Source organism: Formica exsecta, unplaced genomic scaffold (genome assembly GCF_003651465.1).
Source record: "Formica exsecta isolate Colony F162 unplaced genomic scaffold, ASM365146v1 scaffold62, whole genome shotgun sequence".
NCBI classification, from domain to species: domain Eukaryota; kingdom Metazoa; phylum Arthropoda; class Insecta; order Hymenoptera; family Formicidae; genus Formica; species Formica exsecta.
The window spans coordinates 559,940-585,379 of record NW_021853381.1 but is presented as its reverse complement, the minus strand read 5'-3'; the positions used below and the strand labels follow the sequence as shown (position 1 = coordinate 585,379).

At 32.4% G+C, this 25,440-nt stretch overlaps 2 protein-coding genes across 6 annotated transcripts in view; one reads left to right on the top strand and one right to left on the bottom strand.

Moving 5' to 3' along the window:
* Window positions 1-25,440, top strand: part of LOC115242737 (cAMP-specific 3',5'-cyclic phosphodiesterase, isoforms N/G) — a 63,286-nt gene that overhangs the window by 21,244 nt on the left and 16,602 nt on the right. For all 5 annotated transcript variants that reach the window (XM_029819256.1, XM_029819261.1, XM_029819259.1 and 2 more), the window contains 3 exons: window positions 1,419-1,520; window positions 1,606-1,670; window positions 2,773-2,885. In XM_029819256.1, the coding sequence (XP_029675116.1) occupies window positions 1,419-1,520; window positions 1,606-1,670; window positions 2,773-2,885 (280 nt within the window). The remainder of the gene's footprint in view (window positions 1-1,418; window positions 1,521-1,605; window positions 1,671-2,772; window positions 2,886-25,440) is intronic.
* Window positions 10,457-12,129, bottom strand: LOC115242739. Its single transcript, XM_029819264.1, has 2 exons — window positions 11,907-12,129; window positions 10,457-11,700 (listed from the first exon to the last, which is right to left on the bottom strand). The coding sequence occupies exons 1-2, from the start codon at window positions 12,058-12,060 to the stop codon at window positions 11,198-11,200; spliced, it is 657 nt and encodes a 218-aa protein (XP_029675124.1). The 5' UTR covers window positions 12,061-12,129; the 3' UTR covers window positions 10,457-11,197.

Sequence of the window (25,440 nt, the reverse complement as noted above, 5' to 3'; positions counted from 1 at the left end):
GGGGGGAAGACTTGCAAAAAATGAAAGAGAATATTATTTAAGAATAAATATTATCTGTGATTTTTTTTTCCAGAAAGATAATCGATTATGACACATATATAGCAATCCTCGAGTGATACATTTTTTTAACGAAAGATGAAATAGTTGTGGATATTTAAGCATTGTTACTGGGATGTACGGGGAGAATTATCCATCTCCAAAGACTTTACCTAAGCTTCCGCGCAAGATCTATCTGATGTGAAAGCCCTTTGTAATCTCGCTTATTATGCACGTGCGTTTATTCAGGCATTTGCGTAATGTTATTGTCAGCGATGTAAAATAAGTAATACACGTGTAGTCGCACGCACACATGGATACGTTTCATACTGAATTATGTTTTGAGTATACTAAATTGTAGTACCGTGTTAATACGCACGCTTAATTGTTACGGTAACTCTGTGAGAGATACAAAAAATACCGGATAAAATAACGGATGCTAGATGTACGAAGGGGATCGAAAACAGGAGGTCGCTTAACCCCAGGGACAAACAAAAAACGGCTAAAGAAAAGTGGTTTGTATATACCGGAAGTATTGGATGCTCGTGGGAATAGAAGAGCATAAAATTCGATGCGCGATAAATCGACGTGATACACAGTAGATTTGCGTTATAGGATTAAATTCGGATAAAACTAGATACTCGCTATAGCCAGAAGTTAGGGCGGCGGTATAATAAATGGAAGCTGTTTCACATACATTTGCACAAGCAGTAATAAATGATGTATGAAAAAAATATGGCAGTTTGTTTGGGAAATGTGTAAAAGTCTAACATAATTTTTCATCAATTATAGCCGATCGAGTATTTGTTTTTATACTATAAAAATTATTTGGAATTTCTTTACGAGATATTCAAATCGCAAACACGTGCGAGAAGCTACCCAGTGTCTTTTAATAAATAAATATTTCTGCGTGTGATCTACTCTTTTATCTTTCAAGTATCCAAGAATATAGTTTATTTCTGAATGTCATATCCTCCTGACGCAATCCTATGCAGAATTTCTTTCATCGTAGCAAGAATAAAGATTTATTGAATTAGCGGTTTTTGCACGAAATCGCGTACTTTATGCTTTGATCTCTTTCTTTTTTTTTTCTTCAGATCCGATTCTTGGATATTCATGATGAAACGTGCAAAAATGTGCAAGTGTGTTTATGTATATATATCTAATGTATACATGCGTGTATGAGAGAGAATGACAGAATGGGAATTACGTTTGTAACGTTATCGAGCTATCACGTTTGCATGCAACTTACACGCGAAGCGACGTAGACACTGACTTTTCGGCAAAATATTCATAGCAAAGCCTTCGAACTTTGCCCTATCGATTATGCAGGATCAGCGAGACGTCGATGATGAATTATGCCTTCTCTCTTTCAATTACAGCCATGGCGAGGACCTCATCGTTACACCCTTCGCACAGATTCTTGCTTCTCTGCGCTCGGTCAGGAACAATTTCTTGTCGCTCACGAATGTACCGACGAATAAGTAAGTAGATTAACGTCTGTGCGTTTGATATTACGACATTGCAATTGGCCTGAATTTTGATTAATTTTTCATCCGTTTTTTCCAGATCGCGAAGGAGTAGTGGCCAACAGGGCAGTAGCACGCCACAGCCACGGATTTTGGCGCCAGGAGGTAAAGAGAGAGATAACATAATATCTTTTACATTTTCTTTTGTTATAGTTATTTTAGCTTCAAATGGATCTAATAATTTTCATATTAAAGAATTTTGTTTTAAACCTTTAGTGATTTTTTATGATCTTTATTTAATTTAATACACATATATATTGACATCACGTTTAATTATTTTTTTTCGATCTATTGATAATTCGCGGAAAATTTTGTCTTGCCCTCTGTAAAAGGGATTTAATAATTATTGTTATATTAACGATGACACGCGAATAATTGCTTTGAGAAATGTGATATTTATTTATATTTTATCGATTATTTATTTCTATCAATTTTTTAAATTGAAGAACGCAGTGTACTTTTGTATATATTTACATTAGATACCGATAAAACTCTTATATTTGATTTCTCTCAGAGATTTTTATTACGTACACAAATAAACTTTATATATATAGTTTATTCAATTTTTTTCAAAAGTAGGAAACTTTGTTTTCATCCTTTTATCAATATTGTACCAGGTCACGTCATCCCTTCTTAATTCTCGAAGCTTTCAGCGACTTTTTATTTAGCAAGAATTTCGTACGCCTTGTTTTTTTAAATTAGTTTTATTTATTATAATATTTAATATAATATTTAAATTAATAATATAATATTTAAATTATATTAGTAATTACGGCCATGTTTCACATATTTTAGTTTCGGTTATTGAAAAAAAAATCTTAGAGTTCTCCATCGATTCTATTAATTTAATTTCTATTAAAAAACGCATTTGTTATTACAATTGCTAAATGTATATTTCTATCTAGTTTTTTGTGAACTTCGCGTTTTTTTATTTCTAAAATATCAATATTTATTTTCCAAACTGTCATATATTTCGCAAAAAGAATGAGAGAGCGCTTAAAAATATTTCTCACATTTAACTCATTTTTAAAGAATTTTATGAAATTTTGAAAAAACAGAAATATAAATGATCAAAGGTTTCAGGATATTTTTTCAAGATTGACTAAACTCACAACCACATTGGCGGATAACATTTTTCAATGTTGACTTGTTGCTTGCCGAAACAAGCACTTTTATAGTATTAAATTTGCTTTTCCGGATTTTTCAGAGGAGCCCTTTATGAAACTGGCTGTTGAAACGATAGAGGAACTAGACTGGTGCTTAGATCAGTTGGAGACCATTCAGACGCATCGATCCGTGTCCGACATGGCATCTCTAAAGGTACGACTTTATAAGCTTATATTTCTTTCCTCTCTATACTTTCTCGCGACATGTTTTCTCAATGCTTGATTTTTCGTACATCTTGCAAGTATCAAAGAGATTCTCTATCGCGTTATACTCGCGCACAAAATCTCGTGAGAAATCCTTAGGAATGACCTTAGGAATGTATTATTCAAATGATTTTAAGCAGAAAAAAATCATGCGAAAGTGAGTCCAATTCATAAAGGTCACTACATTTTTGAAATAAATCGTATCCTTTGTATCTTTAAATAAATTCAATGGAACAGTACCGTAACATGAATGTAAATTAAAAATTATATTTGATGGAACGCCAGACATTGAAAAAAACTTCGTTATTTTGTTTTGCCTGAAAATATTTAAATAAGTTAAAAAGATATATCTAATGTTATTTTTGTGAAATAGTTAATGTAAAATGTTTATACTATGTATTTTTTATTTATTTTCGCGTACATGATTTATCACATGGATAAATATAAAATGTTTACATTAATAAGTGAATTTTGCATCATAGTCACTAGCGATTTATTTAATAATCTCTACCCTGGCGTTATGAGATTAAATGGAATAAAATTTTTTTTGTTTGCGCATAAATCAACGTTGAATTCGCCCAGGATTGACAATATAAAATTGTTCGATTACACGAACAGTTGCATGTCTGCGGGAATTACACAATCGCTAAGATCGAAGCCAAACCGTGACCGTAAAGAGATTATTTGTTTATTCGGGAAATCCCGAAGTCCAAATATCAAACAAACATATATCGAAGAATTACGATCCGCTTACGCGTTAAACTCGACTGTATTTATTTGCCGGCGGATAACGGACACTTATCATACCTGGGCAGAAACAATCGTTTCTCGATGACACTCTCGACAATCCTAGTCGTGCAATTTCCGCGACGGTCGTTAATCGTTTATATTCCGGTCGCGGGAATTTCCAATTTCCACGTTTGCATCGGTGAGGTCGGCCGCGAGAACAGAATCGTCCGAGTGCGATCAATTTATTTCCTCTTTGTGATACGAGAAAAATCGTAATTTTACATTTGCGATGCCAAATCACGATGGTGGATAGCACGACGGGTTGGCGAAAAAGATTAAAAGTTGAGCGAATGAAAATGGAAGATGGAGATTGTTCTCGTTTTTTTTTGTTTTTTTTTTTTTTTTAAGGGTCATGTCCTTGAACTATCGTATGTTTTTAATTACAAATTCTTTATTCAGAGTGATGGAGATTTTTTTGTTTTTTTTTTTTTTTTTTTTTTTTTTTTAAGGGTCGAGGTTTTATCGAGAAACCTTATATAAAGGCTCCGAAAACTTTCCGACGCGCGAAACAAAATTTCACGAAGACTTGGCGCGAAGACTTTTCTCATTTATCCCGCATAAGCTGGAAGTCAACCTTGAATATTAATATTCTTTCATGCGCTTGGAATATTTATTGCGAGATTTGACGTGCTCCAATTGAGTTTAATTCTTTTTACGTCGTGCGTGTCATGTGCAAGGATTTAATAAGCGCAAAGAATCTTGCTCTTAATAGTTTCCTGCGCGAGCACTTTTGTGAACTTTCTGGAAAGATGTTTTCTAGATTGCTTGTGGAATAACCTGTCCGCCAAGGTGCAGCGCGCGTATATGGTAATTAAACTTCTTTGAAGATAGTTAGATAAAAATGTTGGATATTAAAATTGCGAATGCAACGTCGTAATTTTCCGAAAGCAAATCTGCTCGGTTTACTCTCTGGGGGTCCGTGTAAAAACGTTGTTTGCCTTTTGCACTTTCCGGTGGCGCAGTTTTACTTTCTTTCGCCAGCGTTGAATCGATATATTTTTTTTCCCCGCTTCCTTTTTGATTGACCAGGAAGCGCCACGTGTAGCCCCGTGTAGGTGTTCAATTAACCCGAATTCCTTTTAAAAGGTTTGTTCCCATTCAAAGAAAATTAAAAAATATAAAAAAATTAGAGCTTTAAAAGAGATCAAAATATAAAAAGCTGTATAAACACTGCATATCTGTATATTACAATATCTACCATTAATTTCTAAAGTGATTTCTTTGTTAAAAGGCTTTGATATTTCTTACATTTTTGCTGAGCATAATAACAATTTAGCGTAACAAGCGTAATGATAACGTTAGCGCAAAAATCTTATTTCTCCGTAAAATAACCATCATCCTCGACATGGAAATTATTAAAGACTTTGCGTCTTTCGCGTAACTCGCTTAATTGTCATTGTGAGACTAAATGAATTTTCCGTTCCTCTTTGTAGCTTGCCGTTATTTGCGCGACAAAGTATTAAAATACCGAGTTTTATGATCTTCTCTTTGGACTCGTTATACGAATTACATTCTCGATTGTAAGCGTAGAATCAAGAATCAAACCGCGCATTAATTTTACACAAATATCTTGTTTTATTATTAGAAAGAAAAATAATGGAAAACACAAAGAAATATTTCTGTGATTTAGCATCTTTAGAGAAGTAATAAAAAATAATGACGCGATTCTTCTTAATGTAAATTAAAACTCTTTTTTTATGTTTTACAATTTCTATTGTTTATCTCTCTTACAGTAGGCATTTTTTATTATTACTTTCTCGATAAAGTAATTCATTAGAATCGCTTATATAATAGCATATTTAATTTCTTGAGACGCGTGATTCATAGACTCGTTTTTTTATATGCGCAGAGATAAAATGCATCTTCTTCCTATGCTTTTGCAGCCGTACATTAAAACGACCTTTCTCTTCCTGTACTGCGGCCCAAATATCTCATGCTTATTCTCACCTTATGAATTATTTGCCTTATTTGCATAAACATAAGCGCTACGGCAAATGCGTACCATTTTCAGTTGTTACATGATTTCGACCGATTTCGCGTTCATAGTCCGAAGTAACATGATTACATGACATCACGTCAACTCTTTATAGTTACTTTCTTTTCGCTGATAAAAGAAGCGTCATCCTTTTATTCTGAGCGTACGTGACATATGTAAGAATATTGATGCTCCTTGTTTGTCAAAGTGACGTTCACGTGAATGTGTGTTGAAAGCTAAATGATACGTACATACGTCAGTTTAGTAAAAGGAAAAGCTTAGACGCGCGTTGATAATTAACGCAATCATTATCAGAGAGAGAAAGAGAAAGATATATATAGAAATAGAGTTTGTATTTCCTTATAAATAATACATTATTTAAAATTGGAATTAATTCTTTAAAAGATATATATAAAATATATATATTTAAAAATTAAAAAATTCTCTAAAGACAAGATTGAAAAACAAATTCTTTTTTCGTGTTAATTGTCTATATGTGCGTTGTCATCTTAATGAAGAAAATTTTTAATATACATGTATGTCCAAATGCTTTTAGCAGAAATATAGCATTTTATTAACAAATAATAACGAAAGCTAATAATGATTTTTAGAACTTATTTTAATCATGTTTTGTGTGTTGTATTCTGTGAGATATGAATTATTCTGAGATTGAATCAGTTATATCATCACTTCAAAATTTATTTAGAAATTGAATCACGGTCTCAGAATGACGTATGTGACTCATGTTAATTACTTATTCAATTTTTAGAAATAAATAACCAACAAATCTAAACGTGGAAAGTTAACTCGTAACTCACTTTAAAATCCTATCTCGGTTTTAATTTGACGTTCAAGCTTAACGAGAATCAGCACTGTCGCAAAGAAAGTCACGTTGCGTATTATTTTTTTATTGCGTGAAGATTTATTTCCCACTAAAAAAGCGTGGGAATTGGAATTGCACTTTAATCGAAGTAAAGTAAGTTTTGGCGAAAGTTAAATATTGTCGTAAAAGTTGAATTATATAACTAGAAAGAATATGTTCTATGGAGAAAATTACTTCATACAGAGTTACTTAACCATTATCATAAAAGAAGAAATATATAACTAAGATTTATATAATACATATTTATTATATATTATGTATTTATATAATACATATTTATTAATATTAATAATTTGCTTAAAGATTTATAGTTACATCACTCTTATATATTTTATATAAACTTTAGTATTATACAAATCCGCCCCCCCCTCCCTAAAAAAAAAAACAATATGTATGACCATTTATAATCCATCTATTCAAATTAGTTTAATAGATTTCTGTTTTTTATGTTATTCTTTTATAAACTATGCTATTAATTTTTTAGTTATGGTCAGTAGTTTTAAATTTTCACTTTTGTAGCTTTTTTTGTTTTATAACATCCTAAGGGAATTATCCTATATAAAACATGTAAACAATTTTTTCTCTATCAATCTTTTATTCTAGAAATTCAACAATTTTTTTTTTTTTTATTTTGATCAAAAAATAACAGGTCTTCTCTCAAATTGATACATTCGTTTTTGAGCTTCCGGTGCTGTCTCTCGTCTCCTGCATTCGTTTCATTGAATTCGCTAGGTCACGTATTTCGTCCCATAAATGCACTACCTTGACCCGACTACGTGACGTTATAGGATATATGGTCGCGCTTTTTTTCCCCGAAAGCAGAGAGCTGCGAATTTTTCTAACGTATCTATCTATGGTGAACGAATGAACCCATTACCCTCGCGAAGCCCCTCGTATTTATCAAGAACTCGTCCAAATGCGTTTGTTTCGCGGACCAGAGCGGACACGATAAATTCAAACTATCAGGGTTTCAGATTTATATCGGGGAAAGCGTGGCACGCGTGACCGAACTGTCGAGGCTGCGCGTTGATTACACATAGAGGCCGATTTCTCGCCGAGATCGTTCGGGAGTTGTGAAGCGTTCGCGTGTAAATCTATCGATTCCGTGAGACTGCCACTGACAAGATCACTTCAGCCGTAATTCATTCCATTGTGCGTGAACGACGGGATCTTTCTCGTCTCACAAACGTTGTAATAGCGTTTTAAAAATAAACCACATTGTCTTTCCTAATATCACGATATAGTTGAAAATATATATGAAAAAATTATCCTTATAATTAAAAATTTTATCATTTTTTTTAATATCGCATTATTTTACTAAAAGAAAAAGAAAAAAAATATTTTTAATTGACGCCACTTGCATATTCGTCAGAATCGTTAAGATCAAAGCTTAAACGAGCACTTATGCACCGCGCACTAAAATACATTCTCTTGAGCAGATTTATATCGATTTATTTATGCGTCTGGAGTGGACTATGTTTGTTTTCATACACTTGGCACACGTGCAGCTTCGAGATCAGCAAGTAAGCGTCCGTCAACCAATCAGAAAATAGCGATTTCGTGGATTTCACGTATCTGTATTTTACTATCCTCTCGTTTCCTCAAATTTAACGATTTCATGAAATTCTGCAATTTGCATTTATCGTATATTCGTAATAACGTACCTTTTAGAAAAGCGCTCGTAAAGTTACCCCCGTTTGATGGCAATTGTATTGGAAGGTTGACATAAAAATGCGTTTTACTATATATCAATTCAACATATAGATATTTGAATGCTTTGAAACTGCCGGGTTTTTTTGTTTTTTTTTTTTTAAGAGAGAATAATATATACAAATCTTCTTGGATTTTTCATGTAATTCTAATTGAATTAATCGAACGTAGCAAAACTTTTCACGAAAAAAAAAAAGATAGCCAACGGCACTGATCCGAAGGATGCCCTTGTGAGCGTCGGTTGCTCCTCAAAGAAAATCGATATTTTGAATTAATTAACCTACATCGACGACGAGGACTCGTGACCTCACCATTAGGCGCTCGGTGCGAATAAACCAATCGGTATATATATGTGGTTACAGTGCACAATAACGCGCGATAACAAATATGTACTAATAATGATACCAATATTTAACGTGGATATGATTGGAACACCTGTTTCAATAAACATGTATGTTTGCAAAACATTGGAATTATAATATTTTGCGATAAATATTACAAATAAATACAATTTTGTTTTTCTCCTTTCAATTTTATTATAATGTTGTGAAAAATTTTTTATTTTTATTATTTTATTAATTTTTATTTTAATTTATTTGTCTTACTTTTTATTTAATAAATGCCTTGTAACACGAACGGGAAGGTAAAATAGAAAATTTTCCATCGGATCGACCGACCGTAGCCTAGTATTAATTCACCTTCTTTATTTTCGAAATGCCCGTGGCAAACATTTACTCGCGTTTTCGCACTCAATCTCGTCCGTGAAACGTTTCACAAAGAAGACTCTTCTGTCTTTGGAACCAATTAGCGTCCCTCATGGTTTGTTGCGCAAAGAGTCTTGCTCGTTTTTATTTGTCGTTTAATGCTCGAACGCAAAGAGTCTCTCGGTTACGAAAAAGAACAACTAGCATTCAGCGACCTAAGGAGTAGAGATAACAGGAGTAGAGATAGAATGCGCGTACAATTAAATTATCAGTACAATATGCCTTATCGTTCATTGACTTTATCCGAAACTCGGAACAGTTTAATTGTGATGGTTGTAGAATTTTAAGGGAAACTATCAAGGATTATGCATGGAAAATCAGCGCGATATCAATCACGTGTGCTTCGCGTAACGAGATATTATTACAGAATAGCGAGGGGAATTACAGAATAAGGAGGTATTACTACAGAATATAGGAGAAGACTACACGATTGCGCCAATCTGATTGTTCGAGTGATAATTTCGCGATTTATAAAGATCGTGACGTTAACAGCATCGATCGTTTCGAGAAGAGAAATAATCGTTATCACGACCGTTTAACCTCTTTCACGCAGGTTCAAGGGATCTCGTGCTCCCGTATCGCCGAGCCGACTCGTGTGCATCATGTGTATCACGCGTGATTGTTAGACGTAAATAAATTCGATTTTATCGAAATACTTTTCCGAGACGATGCTGTGCGCGAATCTATCAAGATGTTTTCGACGAAACCTGTTCGCGATATTTTCAGGCCTGATCAAAGAAGGTATTCTAATTGAGCCTATCACTCTTTTTCAGCCTCGTTTCGTTCGTGAATACGCGATTGTTGTTGCTTTAACGGGGAATGTTTTTTCAATCTAATCGGATTTTCAAAATTTGAATAGTTTTCAAAATGTGTAATATTTTTCGCAAGCGAAAAATTCTTGAAAATATACGAAATTGAAATGTTATCGTTGCGACGTATTTCGGTTTGATCATTGCTTTTGTTCGGTCGCTTATTTGTCATGTCAGCTGACACATAGTTCTCATTTCTATGTATATATTCCCATACTATCGCGTTTACGATTCGCACATTTATTTTCCCTAGGAAACAATCGTATATCGTAGCATATATGTATATGTATCATATGTATGTGCATGTATGCACGTGCGCATTTTTTACATTGTCGATGGAACTGTCAACTTGCCAAATGCTACTTCAGGATAAGATCACGAAAATAGTCACAAACTATGTGTGCTAATGAATAAAGTATAATTTGCTCGTTATTTTGCTACTGTTTGCATAAAATAGCGCAATTTTTACAAATCAATTTACATAGATATACATATTTTCGACGATTATTAATTGGTAAATAACAAAAAATAATATGCAAAATATTTAGTAGATAAATAAATATAATCAAATGTGTAATAAATACAATTTTCTCTTTAATTGCGGAACATTTTTATTAAAAGTGCAGCTGTGACATATAACATAAAGCATCAATATATTGGACAAAAATGCAGATACAAGTACATAAAAAGTACATACATGTTTTACTACAGAAAATACTAGTAATTTTAAATTGAAATAAGTGATATTCGGATTCACGCGCGATCACCTTAAATAGTAAGCTCGGTTTTCGCTGATACTTTTGATGAATAATACATTTACATGACTCAACCAAATTTACATTGCTCTATTTTGCGCCGAATTCGATGAATTCATCGACAGAGGAAGGAATTTTCCCTTGTCTCACCACAGAGATCTATTCTATATAGCTGACTATAACGATTTTTTTAGTGCCTGAATGCAAGGACTTACGTGCTGTCTGACCAAATAGTTCTATTACTACTGCCGAGCTTCCGTATAATCGTGATTCCATATATTTTGTAGCAAATAAATTGTCGCGCTTAAAAATATATATTTTTTTTTAATTGTACATTTAATACTTCGGGAAATAAATTTTTTTAATATTATAATTTACGCATCGTCTATATTTGCCATCAGATCTTTTATCGTTATAATTAATTCATTTCATACTGTGTTAATATACTTAAAATATAACGCTGTTGAATATAAGTGAATATTTACTTATCTCGACTGTTTAATTTTTGCACGTTCCGATGGATAATTCGACGAGTTTAAATTATTTTGAAGCTTAAATCTTTATGTGAATATTGCGCTTAAATTAAAAGTGGCATCAAAAGTTCTACGATTACTTGTAACATACCGTTGAATTGTATCAGCAAATTAATTACAAATGCACAAACATTATTGAAATAATTTATAACTGGAATTCTTAAGCTGGGCAAAAAAACAAAAACCACGTTAGTGAGCTGAGTAATATGCATTATAAGAGTTCCTATGATCCTTGTACGCATGATACATCCTGTTATAATGATAATATCGTGTTCGATATCTTTCCCTGTAATAGTATCATTTTTGCCATTTTCATTGCTGGTGTTGTCACTAATATCACTTTTATTATCGTCATCGCTACTACTGGTATCACTTATGTCCTCATCATCGCTAATGCTACTACTGGTGGTATCACTTTTGCTCTTATTATGGCCAGTGTTACTACTGATATTACTCTTGTTCTTATCATCGCCAGTGCTGACACTACTATCATGACTATCGTTATGCTTATGACCGCTGGTATTCTCTCCGCTATGTCCTTTCGGCACTGAAAAAATTATGGAAAACCGTGTTAATCGCGTAGGCAATCGAATTTTTAGATAAATTACACAAATAATTATTATTAAAAAATATAATATTTATTAATCTATTTATTAATTTTATAAATCTATATTTTTTTCTGATGTGTAAAATTGCAAATGAAAATTCTTAATTAATATTACACAAGACAGTCATTATTTTTCGAAAACTTACCAGACTGAGCATTGATTATAGCGATTGCATTCAATAGCAAGATCAGCATATATATGTTCGAGTACCCTTGTAACCCCATGTTTCTATTACGAACGTAAACACTGGCGCACCAATATGCTGCACTAATGGACTCCACGGCGCATTCTCGACGCATTTATAACAATGTCGATAATTATAATGCAAAACCATTACTTGCTTCTACCGCTTGACTATGTATACATGATATACGATGCTATGTTTGCGCTTTTCATGCAAAAATATTCGAAGTATGATTTCACAATTCTTTCCTACAAACAAATTCTGAGTTTTGTAAAGCCATTTCAAAAATTGGCAACAAAAGGTTGAAAAATTGATTTCCGTTTGAACAAAATTTAAAAATATTTATTTTATTTGTGTTCCCTTGTTGTGAATATTTTTTATCTGAGCATTTAGTTTTTTTTTTTTTATATAAATGATATGAGTTCAGATTATCTAACTAGAGATTGAATAATCTTGAAAATTGCAAGAGATCATAATTTTTGCAAAATTAGAGCAGATTTATTCACGAAATTCTCTTTCGAAAATCTGTTTCTCTTTTTTGTACATATTTCTGATATATAAAATATATTTTAAGTTTTATAACTAAATATTATCTTGATCGAGAACTAGTTTAATAGTGTTTCTCTTTAATTCAACTTTTCGAAAATTGTGAACTACAGAAAAATCAGAAATTCAGTTTTCAGCAACTTCTCGTTACTTTAAACTCAGAAGTTTGGATCAATTCAAACTTTTATCAACGTCGCTATTGTTTTCCGTTTTTCCAATAAGTTAACCGTTAAAAAAAGCAAAATAGATCTCTATATTATTTTGTATAAAATTTGATTATGATATACCTGCAATATGAAGAGAAAAAATTGTTAAGTCTACAGAAGGGCCATTATGAAAAATATTTGAAGATAAGGGTGGGTAAATAGTTCATCCTGTACCTGTACCATCATTAATAAAATTTCTTAAAAGTAAAAGAGTAATAGAAGGGGGTAAGAGTCAAAATCTTATATTATTTATACGAGGGTAAGCTATGTCTGGTGATACAGAAATTCCACATACAAGTCGAATATTGAATAATTTATCAGATACATATTCATCAATTTTTCGCTTACGCGAAAATTTTTTATCTCACTTTCAGAATCTTGTTTTCACGAACTTTGGCAAAAGACGTCACTTGCGGTGATTAAGAGTTACGCAGGGACTTTCATCACTTTTTGATGATCCTTGAAAATAAGCTGGACAATAGCGAATCAAACACGAGGTCAATTTCTTCGCTGACCAACTTAGAAAAGGGGAAATTGTGAGAGAGAAACATCTCTCTCTGGGGTATATTCCGAAATCCATAATGTTGGCGTCTCGCCAGGAGACGTGGCGCCTAGCGTCGCGGCACTCCATGTACGAACTTATTTTCTCAGGAGAGAAGGAGAGAGAGAGAGAGAGAGCTTGAGTTTATTTTTAACATGAGAGCTCTCTAATAACTGCGTCTTTAGTCACAATGTTCTGTTAAAATATAATTTGCTTTAATTTGAATGAATTGAATATATTAAACAGATTAATTTTTTTGCAAAAAGCTTTTTTTATTACGTATAACTTATTTTGTACGCAAAAGTTGTCATATTTCTATAATCGCTCGTTTTAAAGAGAAATATTTATTAAACATTTTTTCATAGATTGAATTAGTAATTCTGAAAAAAGTAGAATGATTTCATAAGCATTCCATACATTTGCATGCAGATGAAAGCAATTCGGACCGAGCATTTTGAGCATAAAAACTGCCATTTGGGAGATTCAATTAACTTTGATTGTATTCGATTACGCGCAATGCGGTAGAAGAACGGTTTAAAAAATATTTGCATATATGTATATACATAGTTTTTTTTTTATGCAAGCATTAGATCAGTGGCTTTTATTATTAAGTGTGATTATTGCGGCGTCTCTCGTTATTAATCCCGTTGTCACCTATCCACTAATCCCGTTGTTGCCGATGCATCCCGTTCGTGTATCTAGTGCATTATGCCTCTTATAACTGAGCAAGCACACGCAGCATAAGCGCATGTAACTTAGCCACATCGATAAACAGTCCCGACGTTAAAAAAAGTGCCACTTACGCTCTTGACATCACCGTATGTAAAACGAACTGTGTTCAGCAACGGTAAGCTCTGACAATAACGCCTTATGATAACGTATCATAAGAAGCTTTGTTGCGAATATCGGTATTTATAAGCAAGCCTCTCGTATTTTTTGGTTGTGAAATGATTAGTTATGTAATACCTAATTACACAATGAGTGACGCGCGCGCTTGCAACGAATATCGAACATAAAAATATATCCTTGTTTATTTTTTATAAAATCTTTATCTGTGTCTTATTTATCATTTACATCTTTATAAATAAGAAAAAGGGAGGGAATATGTGGAGTTGTCATATAAGAAGCCTTATCCAATCGCGTTTTAAAAGCGTAAACTTTAGACTTCTCAATATTGTGCGCAGATTATGATATCATCGTTTAAATAAATGATATGAGTTTAGATGTTATGTTTAATATATAACTTTGTGATTTTTATACGCGACAGTGAAATTGTTTTCTATTAACAAAAAGTACTTAGAAATTTTTTTTTAATTATAAATTCGCAAATTTTCCGAAATATTTTCATAAATCATAAATTTAGTATAGTTCTTTTTTATATAGTTTAATTTCTGGCACGTGATTGTACAATTGGCATTTAAGCTACTGTTATATATCTGTGCTGTTTTTACTCATCGTTCATCTATAATTTTTATCGAAAAATACATCATATTATACATATTGTTTTTTCGCGAACGGTTCTGTTTGATAATGCGTTTGATAAAACGGAATAAATACTTCGTTGATGAATCGATAAACATTATCATGTTTATTAATATTATTAATTATTGCGAATAAACGATGGTAAATATTATTTTTATTATTGTAAATATTATAATCATTATCATCGAGACAAAAACAATGATATAATTTCCATTCACGAAAACATGAAAACGAAGAATCATCAAAAGTTTTTAAGTAGTTTTAGCTACAACTCCTGAATTGAATAAAGGTCGCAGTTTTATCACAAATTTATCTCTCTTTCTCTCTCTCGCTTTGTCTAAAAAAAAAAAAATTGCTGTCAAAATCGTTAATGCAAGCGCCCGAAATGTTCAGGACTTGATTTATGATCCGTGAGACGCGCACGCGGTGCAATTTGTTTAAACGTCGATCGAGACGTTTACGTTATCATGTGTACATCTAGATTTCGCCTTTTGTTTTGTTTGACTCAGAAAGATATTTCTTTTGGCACAAAAGTAAGAGCTGTCTCATATTATGCTGTTTTGAGGAGCCATTAAAAAATAAGTAGCATCCGTTCTCGATGGAAGAGGAATGTTTGACAGGTGCGGAGAAAAATTCGTGGAAAGCTTATATAAATCGTCTTTACTTATTTAAAACAAGGAATTATTTTTACTATCGTGTGAAAGACCGGATGTTAGTATTTATCTTTGATGATTTTGAAATTGATGATTTTGAAATTGATGCTGACCATTCGTTATGCGACTATCCGGAAGATCATAAAAATAACAATTAACCGTTGGTAATAAATTGGGTTAAATCTCTTTAAGTGTTCAGAAAGAAGACGTCGTACTTTATATCCCATTGTAAATGTTTTTATTAAATTTACTTTTTAGAGAGAGAGAGAGAGAAATCTGTAAAAAGACATTTGCGTCCATTTTATTTTCCTAATAATCTTGTTGTTATATGTACGAATTTTTATCAACATTCCAAAACCCGAGAACATATTAAAATTATTTTAAGTATAACGGAGCTATCAACTTCCAGACATTATTATCATAGAAGACTTTTACAGACCAAAGATAACGAGAGTAGCAAATACGCGATAAATGACGTAAATGTTGCGTGAAGTACTCGGGACGAGAGTTTTTATTCGTAGATATGCTCATCCGCGGGACAAATCACTGTGATTATTTTTACGACACATCGATTTATTGCTATCATTTGCGTTTTCCGTGCGAATGCATGAAATAGATGTAGAATATACATGTAAAGATGTATGCAGCTCACACGCAATGTTGCAAGCGATAGTCGTGACATATTCGCATCTGAGGCACGTGTGACTATCATATCTAATATACATATATATAGTACAATTTGCGTCATGCATTATCGTATTTGAATGTTATAATTGAACAGTAAAAATCGATATTGCATAATTTACATATAAATATATAGCATTATTTGTCTTCTAGTTATAGTCATATAATATGAAATTTTTAAAATTTTTTGTAATGTGTAAAAAAAATACCATCTTATGAATTACTGCAGAAATTTATTGAAGAATTTTTAAAGAAATATCTTTTGCATTTTAATTACTTATGTGTGTATTGATTTGAAGCTTGGTAATTATAACAAATCTTTCTTATAAGATAATTTTATTAATTCTTTTTTTTTCATGATTTTTTCTTTTTTGCTCTCTCTTTCTCTCTCTTTCTTTCTTCCATATTTCAAAAAATTATATAAAAGCAGAAAACGTATTGTAGGAGATATGCTCTCTTTCTGAGATCTTTTATTAGATAATATTAATGGAAAAGGCGATATATGATCTCGTGCTCGCTTTTGCCTTTCAAAACTGGCTTTGGGAAGTGACTGTCTCCGCCGTAAGATTCATGACTTTGATGTCGCAGATGAATTATTATCTGTAAATTTAGTGACATTAAGTGATATCGAAGAGGAGAGAGAGAGAGAGAGAGAGAGAGAGAGAGAGAGCTGCAAATATACATAAACTACATATGCAACGTAAAAAGCAAATATGCTCCTTTTTACGTAATCAAAATTTCTCGGATAGCTGATTTTGTTCTCTCAAGGGTGTACATTACTTTTCTCATTTATCTTTATATAATGTATATTTATTATAACATTATAAAAAATATTACTTGTTCAAAAACGGCAAATGTCAATTATACGCAATATAAATGCATGTAAAATTGAATTATGATATAAACGATGTAAAAAATCAGAGTGGATATAAAAGAAAATTGCGAGAGTATTTATTCTTGGCTTTTTATAGGCAAGATCAATCAATGGCTTCTAGTTATGCTCGACTAATTAATTTTATCACTTATGCCGGTAATAAAGGAGGGTCTTTTGAGAGATGTTCCTGTAACATGGATACAGCAAATAGATATTAATCGTTGCTCGTAAACAGATCTGGCGATGTGTGCGGGTGTAACACATGGACAGAGATAACATGGCGTGCAGTACGTAAATAGGAAAATCGATGGAGCTGTTCTTACCAAATAACGAATTCCATCTCCATTCATGCGAATCGCTTGTTTTCCTCTGCTTCTATTTATTTATCTCAATAATCTAAAATCTTTATTTATTTAATGGTTTTGAAAATTTAATATCTTTCTCTCTTTTGTGGCTGTATATAATAATATTTTTGTTTTGCAATAATATTTTGCTACTATCTTTTTACTATCAATAATTTTAGCAATAATTGCTGTTAAATTAACGAACGACATCGAATTCTATAAAAATAATATTACATATTCCCATAAAAAAAACAAAAAACGATTAGCTTTTTTCTGTATACGCTTTTCTTTTTTTAGCGTTTTATGTGTGCACACGTGTCGCCGTTATAAGTCGACGGGATTATAGGCCGCCTGATTTTATTACACATCAATATATATATGTATATACCTTTGTTATTGAATTTCAAAGATTGATCTGTTTTATCATGTTGATTTCTATCGTTGCGTTCAACGTAAATCTAAAACACATTTATACAATTCGACGAATGGAATTTGTAATAGGATTGCGTGACGATGCGTAAATCGTTGTAGATATCAATGGGAAATCACTCAGTCTCTTTCCGATAAAATATCTCTCGCGTATTCATGTAAAACGTGAAAATTGTTTTCTGGTATTGTCGATTTTAATCAACTTTCGAAGTATGCCGATCGATTATATTATTCGCAGACATACAATGTCTTTTTTTAAATATTATAAATTTTATAAACGTAACTTTATTCATAGAACTTATATATGTATTATATATCGTATTTATAGAGCTATTCGCTTCCTTTATTGCCGTTTGAATTTTAGTAAACAGGACAAAATTTCGCGAAATAGGAGAAATTAAATTTAAACATATTTTAATTATTTATTAATTATTATTAATTATTATTATTATTTCCTTTGCTAGTGTCTCTGTATGTATATGTTTTCTATATACATATAAATCTGGAAATACCGGTTTTGTGGGATATTCTATTTTGCTTTAGCTGTTTATTGAACTCTGTGATTTATGGTAGACACAAAAAATGATCATTTAAATATCATCGCGCGTACCGAACAAAAGGTCACTGGTTCGGCGAATTGTAGAAAGGATTGTGGAAAATAATGAAATATATTAGTTGCCTTGAGCATATCGCTATTATTTTGATGACAAGAGTTATTTTCAATCGCCCTTTATTCTCATACAATATACTGTACAATGTAACTACGTTCCAATTCGGACTATAATGGCACGTGAAAGATACACGTGGAAAGGGTATATAGTTGATGTAGATGTAACCGTTGCTCTCGCGCACGTGGAAGAATATTTTGATACCGCCAGCTATAGCGACTAAATTAAATCCCGGCAAGTTTTGCAATTAAATTAATTAATACACAGTTGAAAATATATAATGATTTTATTCATATACTTGTTTACAATTAATAATTATTAATTATTGATTGGATGGAAAATATATTCAAAGCGTGGAGTTTAGTTTTCCAACGTATCGAACGAATCGATAGCATACCTTGATAGAAACAAATAATGATTAATGGAAAAATAAATAAAAATTAAACTGGACATAAAAAATGCATATTCTCTTATTAACGTAATTAAGTTTTAATCAGGTTGTAAATAACAATGATATTATATTCAGCAAATAACGAATATGAACAATTGTCAAACAAACATGTCACATAATTTCTAACAATTTTTAGATATTACACAATTATTATAAATTAATTTTTAATATGGAATATACATAATTCGATTTCGATAGAAATTGCGCAACATGCTTATCTCATTTATGTGTTCTCGTGAATGGTATGTTTTATCCAATCATCCATTATCTTCCGGTCGCTCAAGGACCAGCGTCGTTGTCGTCATCCGCACACTATTGTGTATGCGCGCTATAATTTCTGAATATACCGACATGCAAGTGATAGCTCTTATCTCCCGACATGGTTGTTGCACCGAGACTGCGTGTCAGTCTCGCGATGGTTTACGATTAATTTATAACGGTATTGTTACTCTGAATCCACTGCGAGAAGAAATCGTCTACTCGAGTTGCATACAAAGTCACACAGCTGTGATGTTCTTGAAATAGTCAAGATCTGTTTTCATCTCGAATTCTCATCAAGCTATGATATATATCTCATACAAGGAGTTGCTTTCATTCCAAAAGTCAAATCCACCTTACGATTAAGCGTTGATATTACATTCTCAAGTACCTCTTTGTCTTTAATGTTTATATAAGTGTATATAAATTTTAGTATAGCGGGTTTCTGTTTTGCTATATTTGCTGATGCTTGATATTTCCTGGTATTTACGTTGGAGTATGTCAGGAGTATAAAAATTATTAATGTTATATATTCTTGTGTTGCTCTATTAAGCGGACATATTAAAAGCATTTTTGTAAACATAGTAGCATACTTTAATTGACAAACGTGGTATGTTACTATGAGATAAATGTAGAATATTTACGAGGAGTCTTATATTCATTCCGATTGACCGTGTTCTCGCTTTTTTTATCAGAACAAGGTCAGTTGCAATTATTGCAAGATACAGTTCGTGAAGATAATAATCTTTCCGCCGCTCAAAAATACTTGCATAAAGGATTGCATAAAGTCAATATAAATTCGTCTTATAATAATTTTTCTAACAAAATAATTTTATTTAGACTCGAAAATATACAGATTTTTATTTATGAAAAAAAGTTCAATATAATTATCAAGGCATTATAGCTATTTATAAATGATAAGAAAGACATTTATTTATAGAATGCCTTCTTAAAGTTAATATATTAAAAAAATATAATAGAAGTAGGATTGTAAAAAATAACAATCTTCATTATTGGAGCACAAAATTTTTTTTAGTTAATTGATTTTTAAAAATAATAAAAAAATTATTAAACTATTTTTATGTAAAATGTGTTAAGAGATAAAAAATATATATGGGGGGGTGAAATTATTTGTATTTTAGTATCACCTAAAAATAAACGGCATTATCTAACTTTAACAGCTCGATGCTCGACTTTCCTTTCCGACGACATCGCCAATCAAAACATTCAGGAGCGAGATTGCGTGATCGGATGTATTAGACACATCGCAATCTGATCATATTTATGAACCTCGTGATGCTTGTTTAGTGATTGTACATAATAAGTAGCCGATGTCCGTATACGGCACGTGTCTGGTTCGTGAGCAGCTGCTAGTAGAACAATAATAGAGATGTATTGCATGCTATCGTTTTATTCTTCACGTACGCCAGACTTAAATATTGTTATTAAATAGACGAGTGTCCGGTAATTTTCAATAAAATATAATACAAGATATATAAAATAAATTGATTGATACTTTTGCAAGTGATTCTACTGATTTCGCGAAATGTCAGCTATCAGGAGCATCGGAGCGAATTTTTTTGTTACATCTTTGCACGAGAATAGAATTGCATGTTCAATTACGCAGGCATGCAACACGTTTGGAATTTTCCCGTCTGCTCATAATAAAAACGATAGTCTATAACAGGAGGAATTTTACCGGCCGGCGGGAATGTCGTAACGTCTCGCGACAATAGAGATATCACATGTTCATCGCGATTATCTCGCGAACATTGCAGCTGTAATTGCGGTATTGAAATGCCACACATCAATGTGTCATCACATCTATATTTCGAGGGTTTTTAAATTCGAAACAAGCAACTGGAAAACGCGAGATGACTTTTGTCAAGTACGTTTTGTCAGTTATGTAACAGCTGCGAAAAAAGATCTCCTTGAAAGAAGGACATTGAGATCATAATTATCGCATCCTCGAAACTTTTTGTACACATCTATAAACGCGCAGAAACGCGAGCGGACGCATTGAAATATTGGGGATACATTCCACAATAAATCGTAGCTTCTTTTCGTGCAATAATATTTGCCTTAACGTGCATTGCCATCATTTGTCCGACGATCGTCGACGTAATTTGTGACCTGTATCTATCTTAAGAGGAAATTAGAGGAGCTAAAAATGACGTATGTGGAAGTCTATATCGAGATAATGGAACATATTTCAAAACAAATTGAAACGTAGCTGCATATATAAATCATCAATCACGCTTGCGTTATCCTGAGTCTTTTGTGTCGGTATCATTTATTATGTAATTTGCATGCGCACGTCAACAGACAAGCGGAAATCAGAATGCCGTTTTTGATACAGAAAATTCGTTCTAACTTCAGACGCTTTGCCAGCGCTTGTCGAAGGATTATCGATCAGTGATACATTTCAAGGAGAGACTAGAAATTGAGGAAGATATTATATTACGATGGCAAAGATTGGCTGATGGTTAATCTTCTTTATAATTTCCGTTTGAGGGGGATTGATATTTTTAGGTTAATCATTGACAGAAGAGACGTACCTCTTCTAAGCTATCCCCTCTTCTTCAGAGAGATGCTAGAAGAAATATATTATCTTCCTGAAAGTATGCTGAAGATAAATTCACAATATATGCTTAAACTTCCTTGAGTTCCCTCTAAATTTATGTTATACTTGAAGCCACATTTCAAGATTATACATATAACTAATAGAATATTTTGCATTATCATTATGTAATCATTATATATCATATTTGCATATGTTAATAACTTAAGGGGGCATACCCGTTTGAAACCTTGAAAAATGAGAACATTTTCTAGATTTTTTTTGCAGTGCAACGACTTGATAAAAATTTTTAATTTTTTTACAATATTAATACAATATTATTTACTACTTAAATAAAAATTTGCAGCTTAAAAAAATTTTTTTTTTAAGTTATGAGAATATTTGCAGAGCTCCTCCAAATTTTAGATGGCTGCACGTTGTGCATGAAAACGTTCGTAGATCACATCCGAAATCAAAAATACAATTTTTTTTATTAAACATTAATAGCTATCCAAGCGTTTTCTCAAAATTTTAAAAAATAAAAATATGACCGTGTGTTGAGAAAAAGTTCTGCTTTTTTTTTTGAAAAAAGTCTATCTTTTTTTATTAACAAAAAAAAATAAGGAATCGGATTAAAAAAAGGCTTTGTTAACAAATGAATCTTATTAGGAACTTGCATGCAAAATTTAAAGTCAATCCGTAGCCCGCGTTTTCATGCACACCGTGCATAAAAATATAAATCTGCAAATATTGGCTTAACTTAAAATAAAAAATTTTTTTAAGCTGAAAATTTTTATTTAGGTACTTAATAATATTGTATTAATATCGTAAAAAAAAAGTTTTTATCAAGTCGTTGCGCTGCAAAAAAAATCTAGAAAATGTACTCATTTTTCAAGAGTTCAAACGGATATGCCATCTTAAGTTATTCTCTGGTGACGGAAATAAATGTGCAATCTTGTAACGGATCGGAAAATTGAAATGTCTGCTGCATTTTGTTACCGACAGAAAATAAATAAATATACATATATATATACACTGGAAATGAAACGTAAAATTGACATACGCTCACATAATACTTGAAATCGTATTTTAACCGCGGACGATCGTCGCGTTAAAAAACATCGGTGATAACGGCACCGCCGATAACGGGATAGAACGTTAAAAATAAGTGAAATAGTTCATTACCGTGACCTTCTTTCACCCATGAGAAGGAGGAACTGGGCTATTTCTGACGACAACGGTGCCCACATGCATCGGCTGCAACGATCGATAATCCTAGCCGCTTCTCACGCGGGACATTCATGTTTTTCGTCACCGAGACGTTAGGTGCATCGATCGTGTTTCCTCAAGCTAGGACACGTTGTTTGTTTGCGCGTTAATGTGCGCGAATGCGTGCCGTGCACGGGCGTCTTCGCACGCGGGCGAGCGCATAATGCGGGATGCACGCACATTATTGTCGCAAAATTGTCACTTTCGCTTCTCGCCAAGCGAAAGGATGACAATATGCGAAGCTCTCTATTTTTATATTATTCCGAGAGTTCGTTGTAACATACATAAAGAGAGATTGCCTCGAGTCTCTCCGGGATGACGAAGACAACGCTCGTTTTCGTGAAAGTAAATTAGTAGTTAGTTCTTTTCTTTTTTTTTGATTTACGAAGCTTGATATTTGCCTGGATTCTTCCACGATTGTGAAGAAGGCAAATAACTGTATATATTCTTTTTCCTGAAGATTTAAGAGATACATAACATCATCTTTGCGATAAATATTTCTGTTACACATATTTCTCGATGCATCATGACGTGGAGATATAAAAGTGAAATGAAAGCGAAACACACTTTAGTTTACATGTTACTTCGACATAAACCATTAATATTGATAAGTAGACATTTGGTTGGTTTTTCTGAGAATTTTGAATTTCTTTCTTTCTGCGAAAAGTTTTATATTTAATGAAAAATTTTTTTAAAGAGACCAGTTCAGTTTTGTTTTTACCGTGCATATAAAATTCGATATAATCTTTTGGATTTCTTTCTTTATTGCAGGATATTTTGCGCTTGAAATAAATGTGATTTTAATACAAGTTTTAATCATAAACTGTATTTCTAACTATATTTGCAGTTCTAGAGTAAAAAACCTGGAATTGCAAATTGTTTGCGTTTTACGTAGAATTTACGCCCACGCCATCTTCACGTCTCTGTGATGTTTGCTTCCGGTCTATCTCAAATTCTTTTACTTCAAACAAACTCTATCTACGCCATCGCGAATCTCCGGGAAACATGCGTTCTTGATAAAACCATAAGCATAATATAGGTTTCTGTATTTCTAGTGTGTTACATGTTTTGATAGCGTCTCCTTCACGTATAATACATATATAAGATACAGATTCATATACTATAAATAGATATTATAGATAAGTATAATAGATTCATAATTGATAATAATAACGTATAAACACACACGTATCATTATATCTTACTGATTACCTGAGATGGCTATTGCATTACAAGAAAAATTACACGTTCTTCCTTGTACAAGCTTGCATAAGCTAATTAAATATTCGTCATCAAGTGATTTATGGATCTCAATTTTAGAACAAAGGATGGCATGATGAGACCTTTTACGTCGTTAAACATTAATCACGCCATAACGTAACGTTCGCTTAATCATACGCTATAATGAACGTGATAACGATGCATCTGTATACTGCGATTTTCATCGCTAATCGCTTAAACTAATGTATGTACAAGAAATTTCGGCTTACGTTAGATAGCGTCAAGGTTAGATTCTAGCGTATCGTATCGAAATAAAGTCAGTGAAGAACGCGCATTAAAGTTGGATAGCACGACGAGGCAACTCTAGACCGATTCATTGAACGGCGCGTGCGTTGTGTCACGTATTCTCGTGCAGTTTCACTAATTAGCAATTATCAACGCAACTGTTGCGCAGCGAAAAACTTTATTCTTTTTTAATAAATTTCATAAACGTCATCGAAAATTCGCGAATCATTGCTAATCTATTTTGCCTATTTTATTATTAATTTCTACTTGTTTAAAAATCGTAAATATACGTATTTCTCTATAAAATAAAAATTTAAAAAAATATTGTGAAAAAAAATAAAAGATATCAAGTTACATTTGAAATAGAGGAGTAAGAGGAATTTTCTGCTTTGAAGAAAATCTTTTTTTTTTTCTGAAAAGAATAACACACATGAATATGTTCCTAGAATTTGACGATATGTTAAATGGCAAGGAAAAATTCCGATATGTAATTTTCTTCGAAGATTCATCTCGAAACATAGACGACAGGTTCGAGGTAAGTGGCTGGCAGCAATCACGTTGAATTCGTCTTAAGTCCAATTTTATCTGCGCACTCATTAATTGGCAAGCTCTGAGAAGTGGAACGAGCTTAAGCAGCATTCGAAATATATTATAATAAACAGAAAAATTTGCATTCATTTATTGCATTAAAAAAATAACTTCTTATGCAGTATTTCATCGTCAATCTGAGAGTGAAATAATTAATAAAATAATTAATAAATAATTAATAAAACGGCCGAAACGGGTTTTTAGTGTGATAATTTCGTGTTGTGCCTGGCACGTGTCATTTGGCGCGTGTCAACTGACACGTGTTTATTGACGGATCCCTTTGAAACTGATTCCTGTGCGACTAACTACTCTGCACTATTCCGCATTGCGATCCCTCTGGAGCAAAATTGGGAGATTATTGCAGTAGACTATGAATTAGATATTGCTTCTATGAAATTAGCTTCCCCTCGCAAATTCTGCAACACTGAAATTTCCT